At 41.0% G+C, this 25630-nt stretch overlaps 4 protein-coding genes across 6 annotated transcripts in view; 2 read left to right on the top strand and 2 right to left on the bottom strand.

Moving 5' to 3' along the window:
- LOC129743769 (polycomb protein EED-like) lies at nucleotides 1-1663 on the bottom strand. The gene is made up of 4 exons (XM_055735924.1): nucleotides 1506-1663; nucleotides 1310-1443; nucleotides 1067-1238; nucleotides 1-1005 (listed from the first exon to the last, which is right to left on the bottom strand). Exons 1-4 carry the CDS (start codon nucleotides 1572-1574, stop codon nucleotides 106-108), a joined length of 1275 nt encoding a protein of 424 aa, XP_055591899.1. The 5' UTR covers nucleotides 1575-1663; the 3' UTR covers nucleotides 1-105.
- Nucleotides 1664-3131: 1468 nt separating this feature from the next.
- Nucleotides 3132-7108, top strand: LOC129744510 (U4/U6.U5 tri-snRNP-associated protein 1-like). Its single transcript, XM_055737074.1, has 4 exons — nucleotides 3132-3629; nucleotides 3946-5279; nucleotides 5692-6711; nucleotides 6773-7108. Exons 1-4 carry the CDS (start codon nucleotides 3251-3253, stop codon nucleotides 6911-6913), a joined length of 2874 nt encoding a protein of 957 aa, XP_055593049.1. The 5' UTR covers nucleotides 3132-3250; the 3' UTR covers nucleotides 6914-7108.
- A 4453-nt stretch (nucleotides 7109-11561) lies between these two features.
- The window catches only part of LOC129750170 (protein mothers against dpp), an 86094-nt gene continuing 72025 nt past the window's right edge, over nucleotides 11562-25630 (top strand). The window contains exons 1-2 of one of the 3 annotated variants that reach the window (XM_055745423.1): nucleotides 11562-11650; nucleotides 12464-12957. The gene's annotated coding sequence lies outside the window, so the exon portion shown is untranslated. Of the gene's footprint in view, nucleotides 11651-11709; nucleotides 12958-25630 lie in introns of those variants that run through there. The other 2 variants (XM_055745425.1, XM_055745424.1) reach the window with 2 other exon arrangements.
- Nucleotides 19071-20061, bottom strand: LOC129750171 (uncharacterized). The gene is made up of 2 exons (XM_055745427.1): nucleotides 19693-20061; nucleotides 19071-19625 (listed from the first exon to the last, which is right to left on the bottom strand). The coding sequence occupies exons 1-2, from the start codon at nucleotides 19696-19698 to the stop codon at nucleotides 19131-19133; spliced, it is 501 nt and encodes a 166-aa protein (XP_055601402.1). The 5' UTR covers nucleotides 19699-20061; the 3' UTR covers nucleotides 19071-19130.

The raw sequence follows: 25630 nt of genomic DNA, 5'->3' as shown, positions 1-25630 counted from the left end.
GTCACTGTAGTTTTATATTTTTCGGTAATGCTATTGGTCTTAAAATAAATACACATATATGACGATAAAAATAAGTGAGAAGACATCGGTCGGAATTGTGCCTGCCTAGCTTTGAACGAGCTTATCCCAGCGCCAAACGGTTCCATCGTCGCAAACGCAAATCAGAATGTCACCGTTCCTCGAAAAGGACGTCTGCCGGATAGCCGTCACACACTTCGGGTGGTACAGCTGAGTGCACCGAGGATGGGCCGGATCGTCCGTGTCCAACTCCCAGATGTAGGTTTTCCCGTTTTGGTTTCCGAGCGCCAAATACTTTTGCCAATAGTCGAGCGAGAATCTGATGAACCAGATGTCACATTCTTTGTACTCCAAGGTGGTTAGAACCGTGGTCGTGGTTTCGTTGTTCCTCACCTCGTTGCTATCCACCTTTCCCGGTTTCCAGCAGACGATTGAGTTTTCGCACGATTTCGACAGGACAAAGTCTCCCATCCAGCGGACACAATCAACATAATTCCGATGGATGTCCCGAGTGGAAAAGACCGGAAAGTGTTCGTCCGCCGTCGGGAAGCGGTGGACCAATTTGGAAGTGTGGAACGAATAGCTACTCCGGATAGCATCCTTCATCGTGTCCGAATCTAGGCGCCACATTTTGAGCGAATGATCCATCCCACAAGACATTATGCGACTGCCCAGGATGTCAAAGTCTGCACTAAGCACCTCATCTCGATGTCCTTCGACTCCGCCAAAGATCGCTATACAGACGTCGCTTTTTGTGTTCCAAAGTCTGAGGGAGTGATCTTTGCTGGCCGACAGAAGCAAATAATGTTCCTTTGGGTGAAACTTCACCTCATTGATGGCGTGCCCATGGCCAACGTAATGTTTGTAGGCGTTTAGCGTTGCCGGTGAGAAAACCCGTACAACTCCACGCAATCCAGCTGCGGCCAAAATTGGCCGACCCGTTTCAGGTTCATGGGACCACGCGCAAGTGTAGTATATTTCATCCACCTGAAATTTTTTTTATATTTTTAAAAATGCTACTTTTTCTAAATATCCAATAATAACGCACATCTGGATCCGAATAACATTGGAGCAGTTTTATATCCCCATTTTCCTGACATTGGTAAATGGTCACCCGATTACTTCCGACCGCTGCAAAGACCGGCAGTTCACCCTTTTTCAAATCGTGATTAAATTGACACCCGAACAGTGGTTGCCCGTGGTCCTCCTTGACGTAACACCTTAACAAAGAAAAAATATTTTAGTAACTATTTAAAAGTTTACTTAAATATATTTCATGTGTCCAACTTACGCAAATTTGTACAGCGGCTTGGGACTTTTGGAAACCTTTTTGCGCTGCCGACGTCGTTTCCGCCGATTGGGATGGGACTCGCTTCCATTGGAGGTATTATCGGTGCAGGTACTACCGACGCTGGAAGTCTCATGCTAGAAAAAAGATCGTTTTACTTTTCCAAAAAAAAAACACAAAAATTCAACGAAAATCCTACATTATCCTCCTCCTCTTCTTCATCGGAAGCCTCGTGATGGTTGGTCTCATCTTTGGCTGCCAGTTTCATCGCTAGAGGGACGGAAATTGTTACGGGAATCGGCCTGATGCTGATGAAATTAACCGGCGGGGAAAAACGGCGGCTGTTGTTCCGTTCGAGAAAAACCAAAACAAAGCCACAGAGCGGCAAAATTGACAGCCTCGCGGAGCTTTGTATAACAGATTAGAGATGGGCGAATAGGAAACCTAAATCGGGCCATAGACTACACAACATTTGCACAAATGCGGTGAAATTCGATGACATTCTGTCGCAGTGAATAGGATTCGCATCGTGTATGGCACTGTTTGAATGAGCGCGCAAACATCAGTCCGAATCGAAATATTTTGTACAAACAACCCTCTGTGGCATGGTGTATGAGTGCGGTTTGTACAAAATTCAGACTATTTACTCAGCCCCAGCCGGGGTGGAAATGGTTTTGTTGTTGCTGTTGCTGTTTTCGCCAGCAATCGTTTGTGTTCGCACGAAATATGTTTGTATCGTGTGTGTGCAACCATATAGTCACACAATTGTCGTAGAATCATCGCATTTTGTGCAAATGTGGCGTAGTCTATGGTCCGCTGAAACTGATCGCTTACATGTTCACGATATTAAAACAGGCCATAGACTACACCACATTTGCACAAATGCGATAAAATTCTGTCACTGTGAATACAATTTGCATCATATATGGCACTGCTAAAATGAACGCGGAAACGGTTTGAGTGAAATCGGTCGAGATAGAAATATTTTGTACAAACGACATAGTGTATGGTGTTTTTTGGACAAACTCCAAGCCATTTACTGTTGCTGTTTTCGCCAGCAATCGTTTGTGTTCGCGCGAAATTAGTTTGTATCGTGTGTGGGCTCGCATAGAATTAACAAATCGTTATGGAATCATCGCATGTTGTACAAATCTGATGAGGCCCGCTTAACGGCGTGTTCATAAATTGATTTTTTCTATAGAAGTGACTTTTTTTTATCGATTACAAAATTACAAAAAATGCAAAAATTACAAAAATTACAAAAATTGCAAAAATTACAAAAATTACAAAAACTACATAAATAACAAAAATTACGGAAATTACAAAAATTTCAAAAATGACAAACATTGAAAAAAATATAAAAATTACAAAAGTTACATAAATTACAAAAATTACAAAAATTGCAAAAATTACAAATCTTACAAAAATTACACAAAAAATATTTCTGTTATTTTCGTCAGTTTGGTGTAATCCTTACGTTATCTATACGTATCAAATTGGTGTAATCTTAAAGTGATTGTTGAAAAGAAAAGATCGAAGTTTTGAGCGCATTGCGGCACCTTTCATTCAAGTCCGTTTGAACTCAAAAATTCGAAGACGAATCATACATCAAGTCCCACGTTATAGTACACAAGTTTGCGTGAGATTTGACAGAAATATGTCATTCAATGAGAAATCATTTAATACCCAGTAAAACTTAAAGTTGAGGACCACTGAACTATCGTTTCGAGACCTTTTATCTATTTTGAGTTTGAAATCGTGAATGTGTTTGCAATCTCTCCCAACCGTATAACAGTTTTTTATGACAGCCAGTTTTGCTGTCAAATTGTTTTCAAAACGTTTTCCGTCGTCGCTGTTTTTCTCGAAAAATTTGTGAAAAAGTGCTGCGTTTCCCCGGAAAATTAAAGGAAATCTTCAACGTTTTTACTCCGCCCGGATCCTGCGATGGGTTCCTCCAAGAAGCACAAGAAGGAATCGAAGAAACACAAGCGTCGCTCCCGGAGTCGTTCCCCGCACGAAAAGCGTAGCCGATCCTACTCGTATGAGGAGGTTGAGCAGCAGGAAGATTACCAACAACCTTCGGCCGATTACGAACAGCGCAGCAGACATCGCCGGGATGAGGAATCTGGGGGTGAGCGAACGCATCGGCACAAGAAACACAGCAAGAAGGATCGGGCTCCGGCAGTGCCGGAAGAAAAATCCCGGAAACGGCATCGGTATGAGGAAGAGTCGGGTGGCGGTACCAGCCAGGGTGTGGGAAAGAGTCGGGATAGAGAACGTAGACGGGACCGGAAGTATCAGGAAGTGGACGAAGATTCCGACAGTAAGTAAAATAGTTTTAAAAGAGGAAGCGCTTTTTTTGTTTCGGTGTTTTTGTATAGTTTCCGAAACCAGCGTTAAAACCAACAGAAGAGAGCGATGGTTTGAAAATTTCAAAATAAATTATGTTGGTTTTCCCGCTTGAAGCGTTTCCCCAAATCCACAATTTCCTTATCATACTGGACGATTTTTGTTTGATTTTGCAGGTCACACTAAACATCCTAGGCCTCTAATCACGGTTCCAAGCTTGTCCAAATCTTGAGAAGCGTAAGATTGGAGGGTGGTGTAAACCTGAACGTATATCTTCCCTCCATTTGTAGGCTCAGATTGTATCGAGGTTCCGGTTGATGACAGCATCCCACCTCCACCGCCACCAATTACTCGTCGAGTCGCAACTCCAGAGCCGGAGCCGGTGAGACCATCGCGCCCTGTACGTCGATCACCTTCGCCGATCGTTATTGCCAGTCGCCGGAAGTCTCCTTCGCCTCCGAGAATTGCTCCTCCTCGTAGAAGATCCCCTTCGCCTCCGAGAATTGCTCCACCTCGCAGAAGATCCCCTTCACCTCCTCCGCCACCGGATGTATCAACTTTCAGACGCAGGTCCAGTCCCAGTCCTCCTCCACCGATTAAAATATCTCGCCGTAGATCCCCTTCGCCACCTAAACGGCAGAAATCGATGTCTCCCATTCCTGAGAATGGTGCCGGCGATTGTTTGTCCATCGAAGAAACCAACAAGCTGCGTGCAAAACTGGGTCTCAAGCCACTGGAAACGGGACCTTCTGAAAATTCAACTTCAGCGTCTGCTTCAAAACGGGACGAAGATGAGCCGTCCTCCACCAAAAAGGACAATCTGATCAAAGACGACTGGGGCGAGTTCTATCACAAACCGGCCGCTAATCTGGCGGAAAAGACTAAGGAAAGCAAAATTCGAGATAAGCTGAAGGAACGGAAGGAAAAACGCGCTGTTGAGGAAAAGTTGAAGAAGGTCAAAACACTCGGAGAGGACGATGAAGTGGATGATTTAAAAAATTGGGTCAGCCGCAGTCGAGATAAAGAACGCCTCAAAAAGGAAGCTGAACAGAGAGCCAAGTTGCTGGATCAACTGGATGAAGAATTCGGTGTCGGGGATCTGGTCGATCAGGAAGTAAGGCAAGCGAAGAAGAATGCCTATCGTGAGAACGATTTGCGTGGCTTGCGCGTAGAGCATGACGTTGAAGAGTTCAAGGAAGGTCGCCAAGTCATCCTTACCCTTAAAGATGCCGCCGTCTTGGACGAAACAGAAGACACCCTGGTAAATGTCAACATGATGGACGATGAACGCTACAAGAGAAACATTGAAAACAAGAAACAAAACCCGAACAACTACGGCTATGACGTGTACGATCAGGACGATGTGGACGAATTCGGAATGCCCAAGGAGCGGAACGTACTCGGCAAGTACGACGAGGATCTCGATGGGCGGAAAAAGAAATCCAGCTTCCAGTTAGGTTCCAATGCCGAACACGAAGCGGCCGAAAAACGAAAGCAGCTGGAAATCCGGGCCAAGTTGCAAAACAAGAAGCTCGAGTCGCTCAACACTGCGGGGGCGCTGCTGCTGGCTTCGGATTACCTGACCGAAACCGAAATGGCATCCTTCAAAAAGCCGAAAAAGAAGGTAAGTTTAAATCTTCTTTTATTAAAAATCTGAGCTTTAGAGTAATTTCTAAAGAATTTTTTTCTTAAAAGTTTAGTTTGTTTAAGTTTAAGTTTAAGTTTATTATTCGAAATTACGGTAGCCTCAAAGTTAACATATAACTGTTGTACAAGGTCAAGGTTTGTTGAATTTCATTATCAAACCTGACCTAAAATAGTGGATCCCAAAAATTCAAACAGCTCCTAAGGGCTCAGAGGTCTCTGAGTGTTATTAAAAAAGATTTTTTCCATGGTTTATCCAATGGAACGTTTCTCAAGCAGAGTAGATAGCCAACGATTGTAGCTTTCTAAGGGACAAATAATTTGAAGGCCAACTACCAACACATTCATAGGCTGACCAACCCTTGATATTTCATACAATTTAATTCTTTCAGGTTCGTAAAGTTCGACAGAAATTGCGAGCTGATGATTTACTGGCGTCGGTCCCGGGAGCATCCTCAAGCCAAGATTTGGGTTCCCGAGCTAATCGCCGGCAGGATGGCCAACCGAGACATGGAGAACCGGAACCCCCAGCTCGGAATAGACGTCGGGATCTGCTGCTTACCGATGATACACCGGACTTTCAGGAGGATTTGTCAAACATCCGAGTAGAGGAAGACGACGAAGATCTGCAATCGGTCCTTTCGAAGGCTCGACGATTGAAACAGAAGGAAGCAATCATTAGCAAGGCCCTACCTATTGATCCCGAACGAGTCAAACAGGAAATCAAAACTGAGGAAGACTCGGAGGAAGATGAACCGTCGTACGGTGAGCGCACCAAAGATGGCGGAATTCTACTGAACGCAACCTCCGAGTTTTGTCGCACCCTCGGCGATATTCCTACTTACGGTTTGGCGGGAAATCGGGAGGAAGATGCAGCCGAAATAATGGACTTTGAACAGGAAGACAACGAACGGGAAAGCTCCCGATTTGAAAGACCCGATCGATCCGGTGCATGGAACTCTGTTAACCCTGAAAAAGAATATGATGATCAAGCTGGACCATCTGGGGAGCCGGTTGACGAAATTGCAATTTTGGACGAAGAACCGGATGTGGCTTCGAGTGTAGCAGGTGCTCTAAAACTTGCAGAATCCAAAGGCTATCTCGAAAAGGAAGATGCCAACAGGCCGAGCAACGCCAGATTTGCTCATCTACAGGCCCAAAATTACTCTATTGAAGATAAGAACTACGGAGATGATGACAAGTATAGCCGAAGGGATCGGTTCAGCGGTCCGATTATGGATTTCCGGGAAAAGGAAACATTCAAGCCTAATGTCAAACTGGAGTACATCGATGACAGTGGCCATCTGCTAACGCCGAAGGAAGCGTTCCGTTATCTTTCTCACAAGTTCCACGGCAAAGGACCGGGAAAAAATAAGGTTGAAAAGCGGTTGAAGAAAAGTGAACAGGAAGGGGTAAGTTGCGCTTACATATGTTTCTAAACAGTTAAACTAAACACGTTTATCCTTCTTACAGCTAATGAAAAAGATGAGCTCGACCGATACCCCTCTGGGGACGCTAAACATGTTGCAGCAGAAGCAGAAGGAAACTCAATCACCATTCGTGGTCCTCAGTGGAACGAAACAGAACACCAGTATCGTTAAGCACAAGCGTTAGGTCGCTATGTGAACTAACCGATCCACGGGGATCTACTGATAGTCACGTACAAGGTATATTTGTCTGCAAACTAACACTTTGATAAGCTTAATCACTAGAACAGCTTACAGAAAAGATGTGAAATCAATGCCGATAGGGGTCATAGTAATTATCAATACAGCACTTTTACAGTATGCCGATTTTCTCAGCAACGAAGATTTGTTTTTTCTTTTTTTATTTTAAGGTTTATCATAGATTGGATGACAGCCTTGTGTTATTTTGATGTGTCGGTCTTCTCCTCAGTTTCAAACGAGATCGGTTACTTTTCGTGTAATGCTACGAAAAAGTTCCTTAAAACTCTATTATTATAAGAAGATTCGTGGAACAGAATCTGGAAAAAAGTGTTTTTATAGAAAATAGCATGGCTGCTATGAACTAGAGAACCATTGGTTTCGGCGAAGTGACCCAAAAGTCGGCAAACAACAAGGTAATGTGGTGATACTTTAACTCTGAAGGGACAGCACACATATCCCGTTCAATTGCTTGACAATAGCCCGCTCAGTGCTCAGAGTGACAGAGTGTAGTATTTTCGCTCTGTTGCAGAGGTGCCAGGTGGTTTAAACAAAAATCAGGAAACTACGATGAAAAAATTAGGATTTTTCAGGACACCACTAAATTGATGAAACTATCAAGCAGCGCTGTATAGATTGCATAACTAAAGGCGAAATAAAGGTGCTGAAGATGCCTCAAATAATGTAACTAAAGCTAGAAGAACCTTAGATGGCCTGATTTTAATATCGAAAAGCACTATTTAAATAGCATTTGAACCAAAGATTATCGTCGGTTAAAAACTGGTTCAACGATTTTATTTAGGATTTGTTTGATTTTCTCACCATTTAACCACTGACACTTAGGAAAAAAATTCGATCATTTTCTGGCTAATTTTTTTTCGCCAAATTTAGCAGGTTCGCAATACCGACGGTAGGTGGCATTTTTCCGATACAAATGCCCTGTAGGAAAAATGTACAATTTTTAGCCCAATTTTATCGTCTGAATTGCCTATTTTTCTTTGAAAATTGGGTGGAACTTTAAGGCGGCATCCATAAATTACGTAACGCAAAAAATGCACTTTTTTGACCCCCTCCCCCCCCCCCCCCGTATGTCACAAATCGTCACGCTTGGACGTACCCCCCAATGAAAATTACGTAACGCTGATAATTACCCCCCCCCCCCCCCATCTTTTCATTTTTTTGAATAATGGTTTTCGATGGTAAGAAAAGATTTTAATATAGAATTTATTAACGTTCTTCGAAACGGAATTAATATCTATTCAAATCGCTTTTTAGTACTCATTGATGATAACTCTCTGATAAAATAATATGATTGTCTTATTACTAGTTGTTCTGTGCTTGTTAACTGATGATCTACCTTGTTTAATTTATTTTGTTCAAGGAGCAAAATAAATTAAACAATTATGTAAAATATACTCCACTAAGTAATATTCGTCGGAATAACCAAAATTGCATTTTTTCAATGAATTGAGAAAAAATAGTAAAATTACCGTCTTAAGGTTGAATATAGTTCTTGGGGGTTAATGTACATATCTAATATTTGGTTTTCTAGCGATTATTTCTTGGATATCCAATACACAGTTTAAGAAGTCTATCTCAGAATCATTAAAAAGGGAAGGTTACAAACCAGTTTAATCATATTGAAGCTTACAAATTTTAAACTTATTCTGGTGGGCTTATAATTCTGCAAAAATTGCATGACATCATAATAGCTGCGATTAAACTGAAACTTTTAAGGAAAAAATCGTTACGTAACGATGAGCATACCTCCCCCCCCTCCCCTATGTCACAATTCGTAACGCTCGAGCTTACTCCCTCCCCCCCCCCCCCTAGGAGCGTTACGTAATAAATGGATGCCCCCTAATAGCTGTTCACCAGGGGTATGTCTTTTGGCATTGATAAACAGAAAATTCAATTGACACCACTGCTTGTGCCCCGCGAAGTATTGCATGAAAAGTAGTCATGCAATACCTTGCAAGGCACCCAGCAGTGGTGTCTATTGAATTTATTGTTTATCAATGCCAAAAGACATACTCCTGTTGAACAGCTAATAACTTTTTTTGTCTAATAAGATACGAAGTTACGGTCTTCGACAAAGGTTTGGGAGGTCTTGGGAAGAATGACAGCTTGCTGTTAAATTCCTTGAAAAAAAAAATTCGACAAAGGTTTTCATCGGAAAATTTCCTTTGAAATTGGCACAAAAACCATTAGCAGGCTCGGTTGAACAGAAGAAACAAAACTGTTGATGATTTTTCAGTACAAAATGTTCAATTTTCCCATACAAATCTAAAAGTCCAAATTTACTCATGTAAACGTTACTTAAAAATTCTGCAAAAAATCATGGATGAGTTTTTAACCAAAACGAAGCATTTAAGACCCCAGAGTTTGAGAAATTCAAAAATGACCCCAAATCGACTCAGTCTAATGAGACATGAGACCTCAAATATGAGACTTGAGACCTGAGGCATGAGACATGAGACCTGAGACTTGAGACCTGAGACATCAAGGAATATTGAAAGAAGGTAGTGCCGAGAGCCATATTGGATTTTTTTCGTGACGTCACTGTTGCCAAGCTGTCGAAAGTTTATACTGGTAGAACCCAAAATTTAAAAGTTAAACACATTAAAGAACTAAATTAAAATCCAATTTGATTCGGATTATGTTGTAAGGTTACTAGTTGATTGTGCTATGAGGTTTTTTTTGTGTTTAATAGACTGCAGTGTGTATTATTCTTGAATTTGTTATTGAATGCACAGTCATGCTCTATGTGAAACGAGCAAAAATAATAATTTTCCCATTTCAAAAGGTCTGATTGGTAGTTTATGGCAGTGCACCTCATCGTCATGATTTGAATCTAACATGGTGTACCATATGAATTTCTAATTTAGAACAATTAACCCCAATAAAACCATTGCAACTTTGGTTTACTAAATTCAAATAAAAGATTGTGGTTGGATTCGAAAAATACTATTTTTGGTTATTTTATTTTATCAACGATTCAAACCTAACTGATTTCAACGTTTATAAGCAAAATTTTGAACTAATTATCAAGTTTTGTCAATTTGAGTTAGGATACCTCAGCAACTTCAATCGTCTGGATTAAAGCAAAACAACTACTACATTCAACTTTTTTAGTATCAGTCTTGAAGAACAATAATATTTCTAGAATTGTGTGGCTTCAAAGTTGAAAAAATCTTCAAATTTTTGTAATTGCTAATAAAAAAGGAAAAATTTCCATATAAATTTACAGAATATTGGCAACAATGACGTCACAGGCGGTACTAATACTAAAGCAAGGCTGCCTCGGCACTACCTCCTTTAAATATTCCTTGCTGAGACATGAAACATGTCTCATGTTTCAGACCTGAGACATGAGATATAAGACATGAGACATGTCTCAGGTCTCATGTCTCATTTCTCATGTCTCAGGTCCCATGTCTCATGTCTAATTTCTCAGGTCTCATGCCCCATGTCTCATGTCTCAAATCTCATGTCTCAGGTCTCGAGTCTCGGGTCTCAGGTCTCATGTTTCATGTCTCATGTCTCAAGTATCAGGTCGCATGTATTTTGTCTCAGGTCTCAAGTCTCATGTCTCTTGTCTTATGTCTCAGGACTCTGGTCTTATGTCTCAGGACTCTGGTCTTATATGACAGGTCTCTTGGTCTCAAATCTCATGTCTTAGGTCTCGAGTCTCATGGCTCTTGTCTCTGGTCTCAGGTCTCATATGTTTCATTGCTCTTGCCTCATGCCTCAGGTCTCATGTCTTATGTCTCATGTCTCATGTTTCATGGCTCTTGTCTCATGCCTCAGGTCACATGTCTTATATCTCATGTCTCATGCTCAGGTCTCAAGTCTCATATCTCTTGTCTCAGGTCCAAGGTCTCAGGTTTCAGGTCGCAGGTCTTAGGTCTTATGTCTAGTGTGTCAGATCTCAGGTCTCATATTTAAGGACTCAAGTCTCAGGTCTCATGTCTCAGGTCTCAGATCTCAGGTCTCTGGTCTCAGGTCTCAAGTCTCAGGTCTCAGGTCCATGTATCACGTTCTTAGTCTTAGAGCTATGATTTTCCCAACTTCAAAAAGATTCTAAGTGTTTTCCTTTGGAACATCTCTCAAAAACCGCGTTAATTTGCGAAATCCGTGTAAAAAAAACGTGTTAATTCCCGAAAACCGTGTAAAAAAAAACCGTGTAAAAAAAACCGCGTAAAAAAACCTTGGTGTAGATGCCAAAAATAAAATAGATGTTAAAAATGAGTTAATGTCAAAAAGACTAAAATGGTAATAATGACAAAACTGACAAAAATGGGCGAATCTTTAAAATACAATCCAATTAAAATTGCTATTTTAATTTAAATTGACAAAAATTACGATTTTTTTCGATTTACTCAACGAACCATAACCGACTTTAATTTTTCTCGTTGCCAGGGTTTCCGTGCCTCTTTCTTTTTCCAAAACATAGATGACTCTACTGTATTCGACTGCGGAGTGTAGCTCACGCCTCTAAGCGGTCCTCGTTTCACGTCTCACGCAAGGCGTCCTCCCAAAACGACTCACGCTCTTCTCCACCCCCTTCGGCCGGGGCTTGGCCCATAACCCGATAAACAACAGCAGTGATTTGGCGGTGTGTTCAGTTTGGGAACGTGCGTATCTTTTATCGCAGAAAAGTTGCATCAAACTTGCACCGGCCCGGGTAAGTTGGTGTGCAAAAAACGCGTCATTCGTTCCCCGATCCCGGGTGACAGTCGGTTGGTCGTGAAACGCGTGAAGAGTAGTGAAAATTTGAACGCAGACATTCTGTCGCCAAAAGGGGGATGTACTCTAGTTTTCGAATCGTTGGGGCTGGTGTTGCTCGATTCTGGCGCTGAGTGAGGCCCAACTCTTGCTAGTGAATGTGAATCGTGAATTTAGGACTTGGGCTGCTTGAACACATACACATCGGCAGCAACGCGAACAACGTCTTCTCTCTCCACGGTTTATTTGTGTGTTGGGGCCTCAAGCGCAAAAGGCAAATAAAGAACCAGAGCGTTTCCGTTGTGTGAGTCAATCTGTGACGTCACACGCGTGAAATATTCTAGCGCACACATCGATGCACGCGGGATCGCGAAAGGGTTGCCGATTTCAATAACATCTTGTTGACATTTTAAAAGTAGTTTTATTTAAATTCTGAATTGTGTGCTTATACTTTCACTTAAAATAAAGTTCTTCAATTGCCTATAGTAAAACAATAACTAGCTTGAAGTTGTTATTCTCAACAGTTAAGAAAATAATAAATATTTTGCCTAACCGTTTTTCAAGAACCTATGGCTAAATTTAAAAATTGAAACTTGTTTTTATGTGATCTCTAACCTATTATGAAAAACAGACTATTAAATTCAAAATTATCACACAAAAAAAAAATTAATATTTTCATTTCCGGCAACCTTATTCAATCATCTTTAGAGCGTTGCATCAGTGTGAGTGTGTCCGAAGTTAATATTTTGATGTATTTATTGGGAATCGAAAGGAAAATATTGCAGTGCTGCCGCAGCGAGAAGAAGAGCGTGAAATTTTTGTCACTTTGGTAGACGCTACCGAATCCAGTTCTGGTCGTCGTGTGTCCTCCTTAGCTGGTTCAATTCGTGGGGCCTGTAGATTTTCGGGACTAATTTGACGTTCGGGTTCCGGTCCGGTCCCTTTCGAAAAGCAGACTTCCGGTTTGCTCTGTGCCGAGTGAAAAGTGTTTTGTGGAGCGTTTGAAATAACAATAAAAAGTGAACCACATTATCAACGCGATTGCTAGAAAATCTTTCGGTACGGATCGGCTCCTCTAGAGCCCCTGCTGAAGGAGGAGGCCATTTCTCCGACAACCTTCAAAAGACAAAACCAACACACATTGACTGAATCCCGATAGCTCGGGGAGTGAAGGAAGTGTCGAGCACGACAGGTTCAGCAGCAGGCGATAGGAAGCAACAACTGTCTCGGAAGTAGCTCTCATCACACAGCGCACAGGAAATACAGGTGAGTCAGAGAGCGTTTCTGGGAACGATAGTAATGTTGATGATTGGGGTAGAGGATTTGGCAAATAATTATCCTCCTCGCCAGGGAACGAAAAGAAATATGAATCACGATAGGATAGTTGGTTTTTGTACAATTCTGAAATCAAAACTTTCGGTGGAGGTTTATGCTTCTGCTGCTGGGTGAGACGTGAGATCGATCCAAACATTCACGCACACATGCATCGGCTTCTCGCCCCAGATCGATGCGTCTTGCGTATTTTGACAGATATGTGCGTCGTTGCGTCGATGTCGCGTAGCCCTTATCATTGATTCGATAATGGTAATCGAATGTTACTTTAACATTTTGTTTTGAATAAAAAGCCTAAAACCATCGGTAAATGAGTAGCTGAAAGATGAAAATGAATCTTTATAAGGTACACCGGGGAGAGTGCAAACGGATTTCGCCATAGTTCATCTTTCACATGTCCTAGAAAAATATGTTATCTGCAAAATTTATCAGTTATCGTTATTGCATTACTAAAACAGTTCTTATCTAATTCGCTTTAAAAGAGAAATATTTAAAAATGTTAGTAAAAAGAAACTGCTTTTATGAATAATTTTTTAAGTTTATACTTGCCCCGTTTATTAGGGCAAGTGCAAACGCAATGCTCTTATCTAATTGACAAATGCGTCGGTATATCGATCCTGAAATAAATTCAATACATTTTCTGGTATGTTTTATCAACTTTTATTAATAGATTTGCTTTTTTCCTCCTACGCCGCCGCCTGTGGCATAGAAGATAGCCTTCAAGTATTCTAAGCCAACGGTCATGAGATCGAATCCCGGTCACGGCATACGTAGTTTACAACTTTCTGTGGGTTGGTAGTGTAAGCATTCTGCATTTGTAAGATTCTAGGCATCATATCCTCGAAAGATGTGACTTAGTGTTCAATCCATGAAGGATAATCTTCGAGGAAACATCAAGTTTCATTGAGATCCAATATGTGTTTGTGTTCCTATTTTTGTTGTACTCCACTTTTGCTGACTGTTGTTTTAAGCAAAGGCCTTCATTTACCAACGCTTCGGTTGAGGAAAGAGCTTGGCTCCCAACAGAATGGTACCGCCACCGAGCCTGAATAGGTAACCTGAGTTGGATTTCCGGTCTTGCACCGTTCTTGCCCAGTATACGTCGGCTTATCCTTCTAACTCATTTGAGTCACCTCCACGATGAAGCTCGAGTTCCACGGTTGGCTTTGCCTCCGTCCAGTCCGCTTTGGTTGGTTTTGACCCCTTCCTTCCAAGAATCGATGCGCAAATCCCGACGTCTGGCCGCGTGTTCACCGCTAGATACAGCAAACTTCCAAAGAGGCTCTAATATTGGTCGAAATTGGGAAGATCCTCCGTCTCCTCCTTTTGTTGTATGTAGCCAGGATCCTCTCTGAACCTCTCCAGCAGCTTCTCGATGTATACCTTTTAACCCAGATCGATACCTTTCCTTGATCTGATCACCTGGATACCAAGGAAATACTTTACATTTCCAAGGGACGTTAGCTGGAAATTCGAATCCAAATATTCGAAGACCTTTTGACCTGTTGGGAAAGACCAAGTCGATGGAAATCAACACAGAAAATCGTTCCAACTTCGTGGTAGCTGGACAACAGGTTGAGACAATGGAGTGCTTCCAGTATCTTGGTAGCCAGATTACGGCTGATGGTCGTACCAAGAAGGACACCGAAACCCGGGTAAGAAAAGCCCGATTTGCGTTTGCGAGTCTCCGAAACATCTGGCGCTCACGCCAGATCTTTCTACGACCCAAAATCCGAATCTTCAACTCAAACGTCAAATCCGTATTGGTGTACAGGTGCGAAACTTGGTGCACATATACGTAACGAGGCGAAAAGTTTTTGTGAATCGCTGCCTGCGGAACATCATCCGCGCTAGGTGACCTGGCAACTGAATCTCAAACGTGGAACTTCATCGCCGGTGTCATCGAAAGGCGCTAAAAATCGAGATTCGCGAACGTAAGTGGAGATGGATTGGGCACACGCTGCGAAGAGATGAAAACGAGATTTGCAGAGAGGCGCTTGACTGGAATCCAGATCCGGCATCGAAAAAGAGGCAGGCCCAGAAGCTCGTGGCGTCGTAGTCTAGCCGCTGAAATCCGCACAGTTGACGAGAACCTTGGCTGGCAGCAAGTAAAGACGCTGGCTCCGGATCGCCAGCAGTGGAGATCTTTTATCTCAGCCCTATGCGTCGGTCAATCGGCACCGGACCCTTAGATAGGTATTGATACTCGGCTTCGCTAGATGTTGTGACCAACAAGCGTCCACATACTCGATGATGTAGGCCAGCTTCCTGATTTTATTCCGAACATAGAGGCACGGATCCGCTTCCGACGATTTGAATCCAGCTTTCCACATAACATCGTCCAGCTTGAGGTTTCACATTCGTGCCGACTGCTTTAGACCGTAAAGACTTTTAAGCAGATGGCACACCTCTCCCTTTGCAGCAGAGATGCCAGGCGGGGGATGGTTCCATCTAAATCTCCGTTTAGATGGGCCGTCTTCACGTCCACGTGTTTCACCAGCATTCCACGAAGAGCAGCAATAGTCTGCAGTATAAGCGTAACGTAGCTTGCCTTACTACTGGAGCAAACACCTCGTCGTAATCCAAGCCTTGGCGTTGATTGAAACCTTGTGCCACCGTTCTGATGTAGTGATTTGAGTTCTTCGGGTATGGTTGCTTTCCAGAGTTCTCGGTTCGGATCACCCAAGGCTTCCTGATAGTTGTTGGGGTCAGACCACCACTCGAAACCCTTTGTTGATCGTTCGGAACGTCGCTTTCTGTTGTTCACAACCTTTTTAGTAGATTTCGGTTGCTCCTCCTCAAGGTCGAGTGGCTCCACCTGAACGTCGAATTACTCCTCTTGAATTTGACCATTATCGTCCGCAAGCGGACCATCATCGTCGCCATCGGTATCTGCAAAACCTCGGAAATCGTTGTCTTCATCGATGAGTTGTTCTACGGTGCAAATCGGATTGAGGACCATCGGTGGCAGCTCTTGGACCTCGGTTTTTTCAGATTCCAGCCTCTTCGAAGAACCATCTTGTATCGTAAGGAACCGGACATCTTTTTAGTTTTCCTGTCGATGAAACGCCACGCTTTCAACTTCTTCACTTTGGGCTCCAATTTTGATCTGGTTTCTTTCGGGATCAGCAAAAGCGCATCTGTACCAAAAACATACAGATGCTCCTCAACAGGCTTGCTTCCATGCCACAGTTAGTTTGGCGTCTCACGGATCGATTTTGTTGGTATTTAACCTGTTCTGGAGATAATTGGCCGTGTTGATGGCCTCACTCTAGTAGCGGTACTCCATGCCAGCTTCCAGGCGTATACACCTCGCCATCTCGACCAGCGAACGGTTCTTTCGCTCCGTGACACCGTTCTGTTGAGGAGTGTATGTCGTTGTAAACTGCTGCAGGATTCCTTCGCTTCTGATGAATTTGGCCAACGAATGCCCTCTGTACTCGCCACCTTGATCGGATCGGCCACCTTCGGCGGCCGGCCGAATTGCGTCTTCATCTCACGGACAAAATCTTAGATAGCTTCCAACGTTCAAGACTTCTTGCTTGCCTCGCCATTATGCCGCCGAAACAAACCTCGCTAGTAATTTGATTGCCACAATTCTATACCTCCATGCTAGAACTCAGATTTGCCAGCCGCTTGATGTCGTCAATGTTTCGATGACCCAATTTGCGATGCCACTGGTCCGAGACTGCATTCGTCCGTTCCACCACCTGGATGCGGTACAACCCGTTTCTGTGTTGAGCCGTGGTTGTGAGACGACTATTTTTACCTCGGTTCCTTTCTACACATGCTTGCCAACCGAAACCAGGTTCATATGGAGATCAGGAACATAGAGGACTTCGCCCAACGTCATAGTGTTTTCGGTACCTTGGTCACCATAGCAAAGGATTTTGCATATTTAAGCCAACTCCTCCGACCACTACTTGTCATCAGCAACCGTCACCGTCCTCGGAATACTTCGGTTCGACGCCATCTCATGGAACAGATTCTTATCGGCACACATGTGCAAGCTTGCACCCGAATCGACGATCCAATTCCGGACACCCCGTACAGAAAACGCAAACTCTTCGTTGCCACTCGAAATCAATTTTGAATTCTCAGTTGTCTTCGAAAAAACACCTTCGCTTGATTTTCGCTTCGTTTTCGATGACCAAATTCACCACAGAAGTAGCGAACGATGTCTCGATTGCCACCACTTTTGGTCTGCACCTTCAGGACCGGTGGACCAACCGTAGCAGCTTCATGACGTTTCTGGACCTCGTTGATAATCCCGTCCTTCACTAAAGCCAGTGTAAACTCTTCAGCTGATTGATTCTCCAACGTCGTCGTCAGAGCATCGAAGGTACTCGGTAGGCTACAAAAAACCAAAATCACCTGTAGATCGTCAGCCAGAACGGTTCCAGCATTCGCCAACTTCTCATATAAGCCCTCGAACTCGAGTATGTGCTCCTCGACGTCGTCACCTTCTTCGTATTTCAGGTCGCAAATCTTCTTCAAGATGTGAACCTTGGAACTGTAACGATGGCTAGCTCAGTCGTCGTTTTACACAGGGTCGGCTTCTCTTACCTGATGCGAATTCACAACTCCGGAGTAGGGTGCACCGAAATTGGGAGGCCAATGAATCGGGGGTTTCGGGCATGCAATTACTATACGGTCTCATACATTTTAGGGGTTATTTATTGGGTCGCATTTTTGTTCGGGAAGTTGAAAGGGACGATGCGGCCGTTCAGGAACATTGGGGTCCTTGGCGGAACACGTACGACAATTTGGGAGGCTTATACTTGCGGATGTGTGTGTGCAGCGACAGAAACCAGAGGATGGCCGGCAGGTGGGTCCAGCGTTAGGATATTGACGTTCGACCTGGTCGTTTTGTATCCTTGTGTCCACGGCGGTGGGTATCCCCGGCGGGTGTTGGATGCCGCGCGGGTGCCCCTGGAAAAGTAGCTGGCACGTGGATGACGTCTTGCACCAGGGCGGCCACCAGTGTAGCTCGGTGGCGGCCATAGGCTCTTAGGCTCGGTCCCCGAGGTTCTTGGTCGTTTCTTGGCGTGGAAGCATCCAATGCCAAGGCGCCCGGTCCCAACTAACAGAACCGGATTTATCGGACCCTTGGTCCGCCTCCTAACAACCCCTGGCGGCGTACAGGACCGATTGCGCGGAATTGCCAGGAAGCCAATAATCTGCCCAATAGCGAGGGCACTGTCGAGAGCTAAGGGCACTTCTGGAACGCAGACTCACCTGAGCACGCGGGTTGACTTTTCCACGGAGCTGGGTGCACGGGGAAACACGTCTGCTCTCTGACGAAGACAAAGACAAAATTCTCGTGGCTTCGTTATCGAGCCGCCAAGTGGCAGCTAACCTGCCACGCCACGCAATCTTGCCGGGCTCTTTCTCTCCTCTCTCTTCGCAAACGTCAAATTTCTAACAGCGTTGCCAGTTGCACTGTCGGGGCTTCAGTTTTTCGCCGAATTAGGCTGTCAGCTTCAGAGGGATAGGAATGGCGGACGAAGGACCTGAGAATTGAGATAAATACCCTACTCTATCTAAGTATACAATTCAAAATTTGTTTGCCTTTAATTCCCGATACGTTGGGTCTTAGTTTCGTGTTACCGCTTGAGGTTCTCCCATACATCCTTCGTCGTGGTAGTACTCCGGATGTGCCCATGTTGGCTGCGGCCCTGTAGCAACTCAATCGTCGCCCGTGCTCTTTTTTCTCCTTCATCCCAGGCAGCCAGTTCAGCAACGTTTCGGTTGTCGGCAGCAGCTTCCGTCCGGTTTCACCCCTGGTGAAATGTACCTCCAGAGTCCTTCCCTCACCAGTAGGAATTCGACCTCCAACTTCCGTAGTTCTCATTAGTGTACTTCGCTATTTCATTTCTGTCCATTTCAACTTCCTTCAAATCGCAGGCTCATAACCTGTTAGAGGTGCTTTTTGATAAACAAGAACAACTGATCTCTTGAATGATACAAAATATAGAATGAACTCTTTTCACAAACCTTCAAATTCGAGGTAAAAAACACCAATAAAAATGAATCAAACTTTACAATTGTACAAAAACAAATTTATTCACACTCATTAGCTAACAAAAAAAAAACCGACACACCCGTTACTGCGTTCCCGGAGCTGGCTCAACATTCCGGATGTGCACCGATTCCTGGTAGCCGACCGGAAGTGGGGCCTCGTGTCGGACTGCTAGAGTTTCGGCGATGTAGACCGGCGAGCGCAGATCGATGGCGTTGCTCAAGGGTTCTTGGTAGACCTGCTGGGATGATGCATGGTTGATGTCTTCCAGAACGTTGATTTGAGCTTTTTCGGCTTCTGGGACGGGATGAGTTTCTTGGTTTTGCGGCTCCTCTTGAGGTTCCTCCAGGGAGTGGTAGACGATCGTTGGGGCAGGCTCGGAGGACGATTTCGATGCCGGCCAGAACGAGGAGAAGGGAAATGGAATGTACAGGCTCGGGAGCTGTGGCAAGCTGAAGCTTCCCCCGGAAATGTACCGGGGTAGAGCGTATTTTTTCAGTAGAATTTTCTTGGTCAGCAGGGTTGGTTTGGCGGTCGCAAAGGTGGCACATGCCAGGGCAACTACGAGAACGGCTGCTAGCTAGAAAATAAGAGTTATAAGATACAAATTTCTACCAAGAATAGAATATTTAGGAAAATATTCTTACCTTCATGATTGAAGTTTACGATGATATGCTTTTCCAGATATTGACAATTTGAACTGTTGCAATTGTGTACTGACGAAGCACGTGGAACAAGTACTTTTATACCTGTTGCTTGTCAATCATTGGGCCCTCTTCTTCCGAGTCCAAATGCTGGCGGACCGGTTTGTTGATATCTGTTACGATTGTCAAGGTTAGCATTGCGATATCATATTCATCCAGTTCAAATGCAGCCTGACCCTGGAAGCGTCAACATTCCTGATGCGCGCCCGCTTAGCAGCAAGATTATGCAACCAGATCCCAGAAATGTAACATTATCGCGTTCAATCACAAATCCACACGCGTTGCCACTGCCTCAACAATGATTCAAAGTCGACTCATTCTAAGGAGCGGAAACGGCTTTTGCTCAACTGTAAAATAAATTCTACATACAGTTTGATCAGCTGTTGTTGGTAATGTTGCTGCTGCCGAAGGGGTTTAATTGAAAGTTATCAGGAAAAGAATGATGTCGCTTTGCTTCTTTGTTAGCTTAGCTCCTGATAAGACCCAACCGCTCGCTCGAAGGCACGAGATTCCCGGCTGTGTTTATGAATGGTTCATTCACGGTTAGCAATCGTTACTCTCGTATACGGCCGCGTAGTTGAGTGCTTGCTTATAAACATTTTGATAATCATCGATTAACTGGCATGATCTGGGTCAACTTGGAAAAAAAATTGAACTTAAAGAAGCTGTCCTTAAGAATTTTTTACTCACTGGGCGAATTTTTCGAACGTTTTTTTTTCAGTTGTGACTTCTAGATTCTGGTTTGAAATGCCTACACTAATGGAAATAGTGGTGAAGATATTTATTTAAGACTTTTTATTGTCAGAGAGGATTGGTAGACATAAGTATTCAAAATTTTAGTTTTCGTTGTTTTGCATTGGAAATGCCCTAAGATAGAGAACATTAACAGAATCTATTTACATAAAAAAATATCCCAAACTATTGAGAGTTACTTTCAATTAAAATAAATGAGATGAATTATGTCGAATGCTTGTGTCCATCAGTGTAGATTGTATTGTATTCTTGTTTAAAATCTCAAATTTTTTAACCTAATATAATTACTCAGAAAACAAGTTTCTCATCAAACAAATTCGCAGCAATCGAAAGATTTTCTTTAGTTCAACCACGGTATTAGAAAAGCTCAGATATATTTTCGATTGAACTCTCACTGAAGAAGATTGTAAGTTGCTATCGAAATCCCGGTATCTGAACTATTCTTATACCGTGATTGCATCAAAGGGAATCCTTCGATTGCTTTGATTCAGTAGAATTATTTATTCAAGTAGGCTCACAACACATATTAGAGTTCGACATCCAATTTTTCTGTGATGAATGAATTTAACTTCAATTTTTTTATGTAGCTTATTGGCGTTACTAATTCAAATAATTAAAACATAAAAGAACTATGCCTTGAGAATACATTCCGAATTTTGAAATCTAAATTTAAATTCTACACTCTGAACACCAAGCCTTAATAAATGCCTATGCCTCCTGGTAACGATTTTAATCTGGATTCTTCAAGAATTCCCGATCTGAATTTCATGCATGAGTCGTTGATTGAAATCTGAATTTCAATTTCTGAACAATGATTTTGAATTTAAATTTTGAAATTCCGTATCAAAGTTTTGTGAATGATTACAAGTTCTCTACCTTAATTGTGAATTTTAAATTTTTATCTGAATTTTAGTCAATCAAGTTAAGCTAAGCTAATTTTGAATCTTAATTTGAACTTTAAATCTCAAATCAAAATCTTAAAACTGTATCTGAGTTATGAATGTATATTTGAATTTTGAATCTGGATTCTAATACTCAATTCAGAATCTGAATCTGAATTCTGCATTCTGAATTCTGAAAGTGATTTCTAAATTCCGAGTTTGAATTCTGAATCTTAATTCTGAATCTTAATTCTGAATCTGAACTCTGAACTTTTAGTCTGGTTCTAACTTTGAATTCCGAATCTGAATTCTGAATATGAATTTTGAATTCTGGCTGATTCCTGAATCCTGAATCTGAATTCTGAATTATAATTCTGAATCTGAATTCTAGATCTGAACCTGAATTTTGAATTTGGATGCTGAATTCTGAGATTGAATTCTGGTTTAATTCTAAATCTGAATTCTGAATCTAAAATAAGAAAGTGAAAAAATAATACAAAAAAATCAAAATATAAATATTATAAAGTAAAATAAATTCAAATGAACTCAATAAAAGAAATGGAAAAATGTATAAAAAATAAATAATAAGAAAAAATTCATGAAAAAGTATTACAAAAAGAACTTAACTAGTCTTAATTTTCAATCTTAATTATGGATATGAATTCTGAGTCTGAATTTAAAATCTTAATTTTTATTGGAAATGAGTTCATCAGGCAAGGTTACATTGCCAGGAAAGTTAAAGAAAATGAAAAAAAAACTTTTTATTTCGAAAAAGTCGAAAATTTTATTTTTAGTTTTGAATCTAAACTCCTTATGTGAGTCTGAAATCTATATCTGATTTATATATCGGAGGTCTGAATCAGTATTTACCAATTAAATTGTGATTCTAAATTCTGATTCTGATTTTTGATTCTGATTCTGATTTATGATTCTGAATCTGAATTCCATGTCTTAATTCCAAATTCTTTTAAAATTTCTGAATCTTGTTGATTCTGAATCTGAGTTCTAAGTCTTTTCCTGAATTTAAGGTCAAACTTTTGGAATTGAATCTGAATGTTAGTCTTAGTTTTTGGTCCAAATTTTGAGCTTGAATGCTTAGTCTGAATTCTCAATTCGAGAACAGAATACTTAATCTGAATGAATAAAGAATCTTGGTTGTCGATTGAAATTCAAGTCAAAACTGTAGAATATTGATATCGATCAGATTGCCAAATTTAAATAGAAATTCAACTTTCAAGAAGACCTTGAGTAATTTTGATTTCTTAAAAGGTATCAGAGAGGTTTTCTTTTGATTTATTTTTCACCGTTTGGTAAAATATGTCAATTTTAAGAATACTGTAAAGGAATTCTTAACGAAAAGGATTCTTAACGTACATAAGTCAAATCGTTTCGCAGTCTTCAACCAATTTTTTTAAATAAATTAAAATTAAATAAAAAAGAATTAAAGTTCATACATAAGGATCAGAAACTACCGTCAGGTGTAGGGGAGATAAGGGCATAATGGCTACCTTAAGGAGGATACTTATTAAATCATAGAAAATTCATGTTTAGACTAGGATTGGTCGATCTTGGATCGATCTTTGCGAGATTTTCTATTTACTTCAGAGATTTAGAGATTCAGTTTCGTGCAGAATTTTGATCCTGTACCATCATAAAGCTTGCTTTTCATTATTGATGCTTCCATACCAATGTTATCGAGACCGACTTAATAGATAGCTCTATACTAGGCTTGCCAGATAGTGTTAAAAAAAGCGGGACATTTTGAAAAAAAGCACAGCCGAAAAAGCGGGGCATTTTTGAAAGTGCTAGAAAAGGTAATGAAATTTATGTATGTATGCATGCTTTTGGCTGGGTTAAAAAGTCTGGTACTTTTTACTTGAATATAAAATTTTATAAATCGAAAAATATAGCTCAGTTGGTAACACCTGCTTTCCGAGTCAACGTCCTTGATTGCGAAACCAGGAGTGAACATCAAACAAAGTTGAAACTTTTCGATACCTTTCCGCCACATGCATCATGAGCAAAAAAAGTGAGACGAGCATTACAAGCTTTTTTCAAATTGAAGTTATTTTTTTTTGGTTTTCACCGTAGTTGCTTGACAAAAAAAAACTTGGATAAGCTCCCCTAAGGCGATTCAGCTTGTATTCGAAAGAAACAAATAAATATTGTTGTTATACAAGAGTTCTGCATTATTCTTTTTGACTCTATGTATGTAGGTATTAACTAACTTTTTTTTTATTGAATTTTTATAATCCTGAATTGTAAGCTTGTGAGAGAACTCCATTTTGTTATATTTATTGGCATGAGTATTATTATTTCACTAGATAATTCCACTAACATTACCCAGAATCAGATCTTTTTGGAAATATTGTGTTATTTACTGAAAAGCTACAAATTCCCAATGCAGCTAAAATAGAAAGTTTTCATCGAGGAGCATCTCGACACATTTTTAGACAAACCCCTTCTTAAGTCTAGATTGAGTTCTGATAAGTAATATATTTTTATATAAAAGCCATATTTTCAAAATTATTTTGAATTATAAATATGCTTTAAAAAACTGATTTGCTAATTTCTAACAGTTTCTTAGATAAGTTAACCACCGTTAATTGATTTTTGTAAATTTATTTTCGGCATATCGGTGAAATTTATATTCTTGGAGAAAGAATATCAGAATTGATCAATTGATAAAGATGGATAGAAAAGTGAGGAGAAAATTTACAGATGTTGAAAAGAGCGAAAGAGCATTTTTGCGAGGAAAACTTTACCCCGCAACGTTTCATTATTTATGAGAAGTAGGACCGGGATAGAGGTGGCACGTACTACCTTAACCTATACAATGAAATCTGTCCGAAGTTTACATTTCACCGATATGCCTAAAGTTAATTTACAATAAATTTAGCCTAGCGTTTAAGGTGTCGGAGAAGTAACTCAGAGAGCCCGAGTTCGAATCTTGGTCGAGGCGAATTGTAAATTTTTCATCACTTGAGAAGTTAGTTATTTTTTTTTCAAAAATTTCTGTAAAACGTAAAAGGATATTTCTTTTTGTTGAAAAATTAAAGCTATAGGAACTAAAAAACTGTTCCTCATGAACTCGGGATGAATAAACCTACTTGGTTTAAAATCCCTGAGAAAAAAGGAAGAAAAAAGTTCCTCATTCTTCATGAAAATTTATTCAAAAAAATACACACTTCCGTAGAGAAGAGGGGTGATCATTTCGCAAAGGGTGCTCGTTATGCCCTTATCTCCCCTAAGTCGAAAAAATGGTTCATTCTTCCATTTGAGTTTTCTTAAAATGTGATTTTTAGAGCATTCTATCTTTGAAATAAGAAAAGCCATAGCAATATCTGACAGACAACAGAATTGGAAATAATTAAAAAAATCAAATGCAGTTTTTGTTCTTCATATAAGTTTGTTAATTCATTAGTTATTAATGATTGAATTTACTCAAAATTTATCAATTTTTAAAATATTCAAACGTAATACTACCAAAACCAGAAGTGATAGACAAAATCTGATAATTGAGTCGAATTCAGGACGCCAAATTCTTCCAAAATTTATTTTCCATCTTTTGCGTTCTACTGTATAAAAATAATATGTGAATTTAAAATTAATTCCGTAAAATAGGTTAGATAGGGACAGACACTAGAATTATCCACTTATTTGTTTTTTTTTTTTAAATCGTTTGAATTGTCTTGAGTTTTAAATGACAGTTTCAAAATCAAGATGATATTTTATCCATATGGGGAATAAATATATTTCAGAACTTCACTTAATTTACCCCTATCATTAAACTGACTTAACGCTTTGTGGTACATCTAGCTGAATCGCAAAGAAAACCAGGGGCGGGATTATGGAACTCGAAACAATCGAGTTTCGTTCGATTCGACCAACTTTGGCATTACCGTTCTCGATTCGAATGTAACATTTCGAGATGATCTACTACCCGATTTACTCAAAATCTAATACGTTAAAATTTACAACTCGAACGAGATTCGTAATTCTGATTCTAATTCGATTCGAGTTCAACTCGAAACGGGTAACTCGAATCGAATAGGATTCATAATTTCACCCCAGGTTTTTGATAGTTCAATTAAAACTGAAACAAACCGTTTGACGGTACTTATTCCTGTATCACCTGTACTAGCCAGTAGCATCCTCATTATTTAGATGTTATTTTTAGAACGATTGATTTGAGTGAGATGTATTTTTCCACAGGGCTCTTCTAGTCTCTTTTTAAATGCAGATCC

This window comes from Uranotaenia lowii, chromosome 2 (assembly GCF_029784155.1).
Source record: "Uranotaenia lowii strain MFRU-FL chromosome 2, ASM2978415v1, whole genome shotgun sequence".
In the NCBI taxonomy this organism is placed as follows: Eukaryota; Metazoa; Arthropoda; class Insecta; order Diptera; family Culicidae; genus Uranotaenia; species Uranotaenia lowii.
This window is presented reverse-complemented; position numbering and strand designations above follow the sequence as displayed.

Excerpts from the sequence above, each read along its gene's own strand:
- LOC129743769 (XM_055735924.1), bottom strand. The coding sequence starts at position 1,574 with ATGAAACTGGCAGCCAAAGATGAGACCAACCATCACGAGGCTTCCGAT. Across the intron at positions 1,444-1,505 it reads AAGAAGAGGAGGAGGATAAT|CATGAGACTTCCAGCGTCGG; the intron begins GTAGGATTTTCG and ends TCTTTTTTCTAG. Across the intron at positions 1,006-1,066 it reads AATGTTATTCGGATCCAGAT|GTGGATGAAATATACTACAC; the intron begins GTGCGTTATTAT and ends AAAAAATTTCAG.
- LOC129744510 (XM_055737074.1), top strand. The coding sequence starts at position 3,251 with ATGGGTTCCTCCAAGAAGCACAAGAAGGAATCGAAGAAACACAAGCGT. Across the intron at positions 5,280-5,691 it reads TCAAAAAGCCGAAAAAGAAG|GTTCGTAAAGTTCGACAGAA; the intron begins GTAAGTTTAAAT and ends TAATTCTTTCAG. Across the intron at positions 6,712-6,772 it reads AGAAAAGTGAACAGGAAGGG|CTAATGAAAAAGATGAGCTC; the intron begins GTAAGTTGCGCT and ends TCCTTCTTACAG.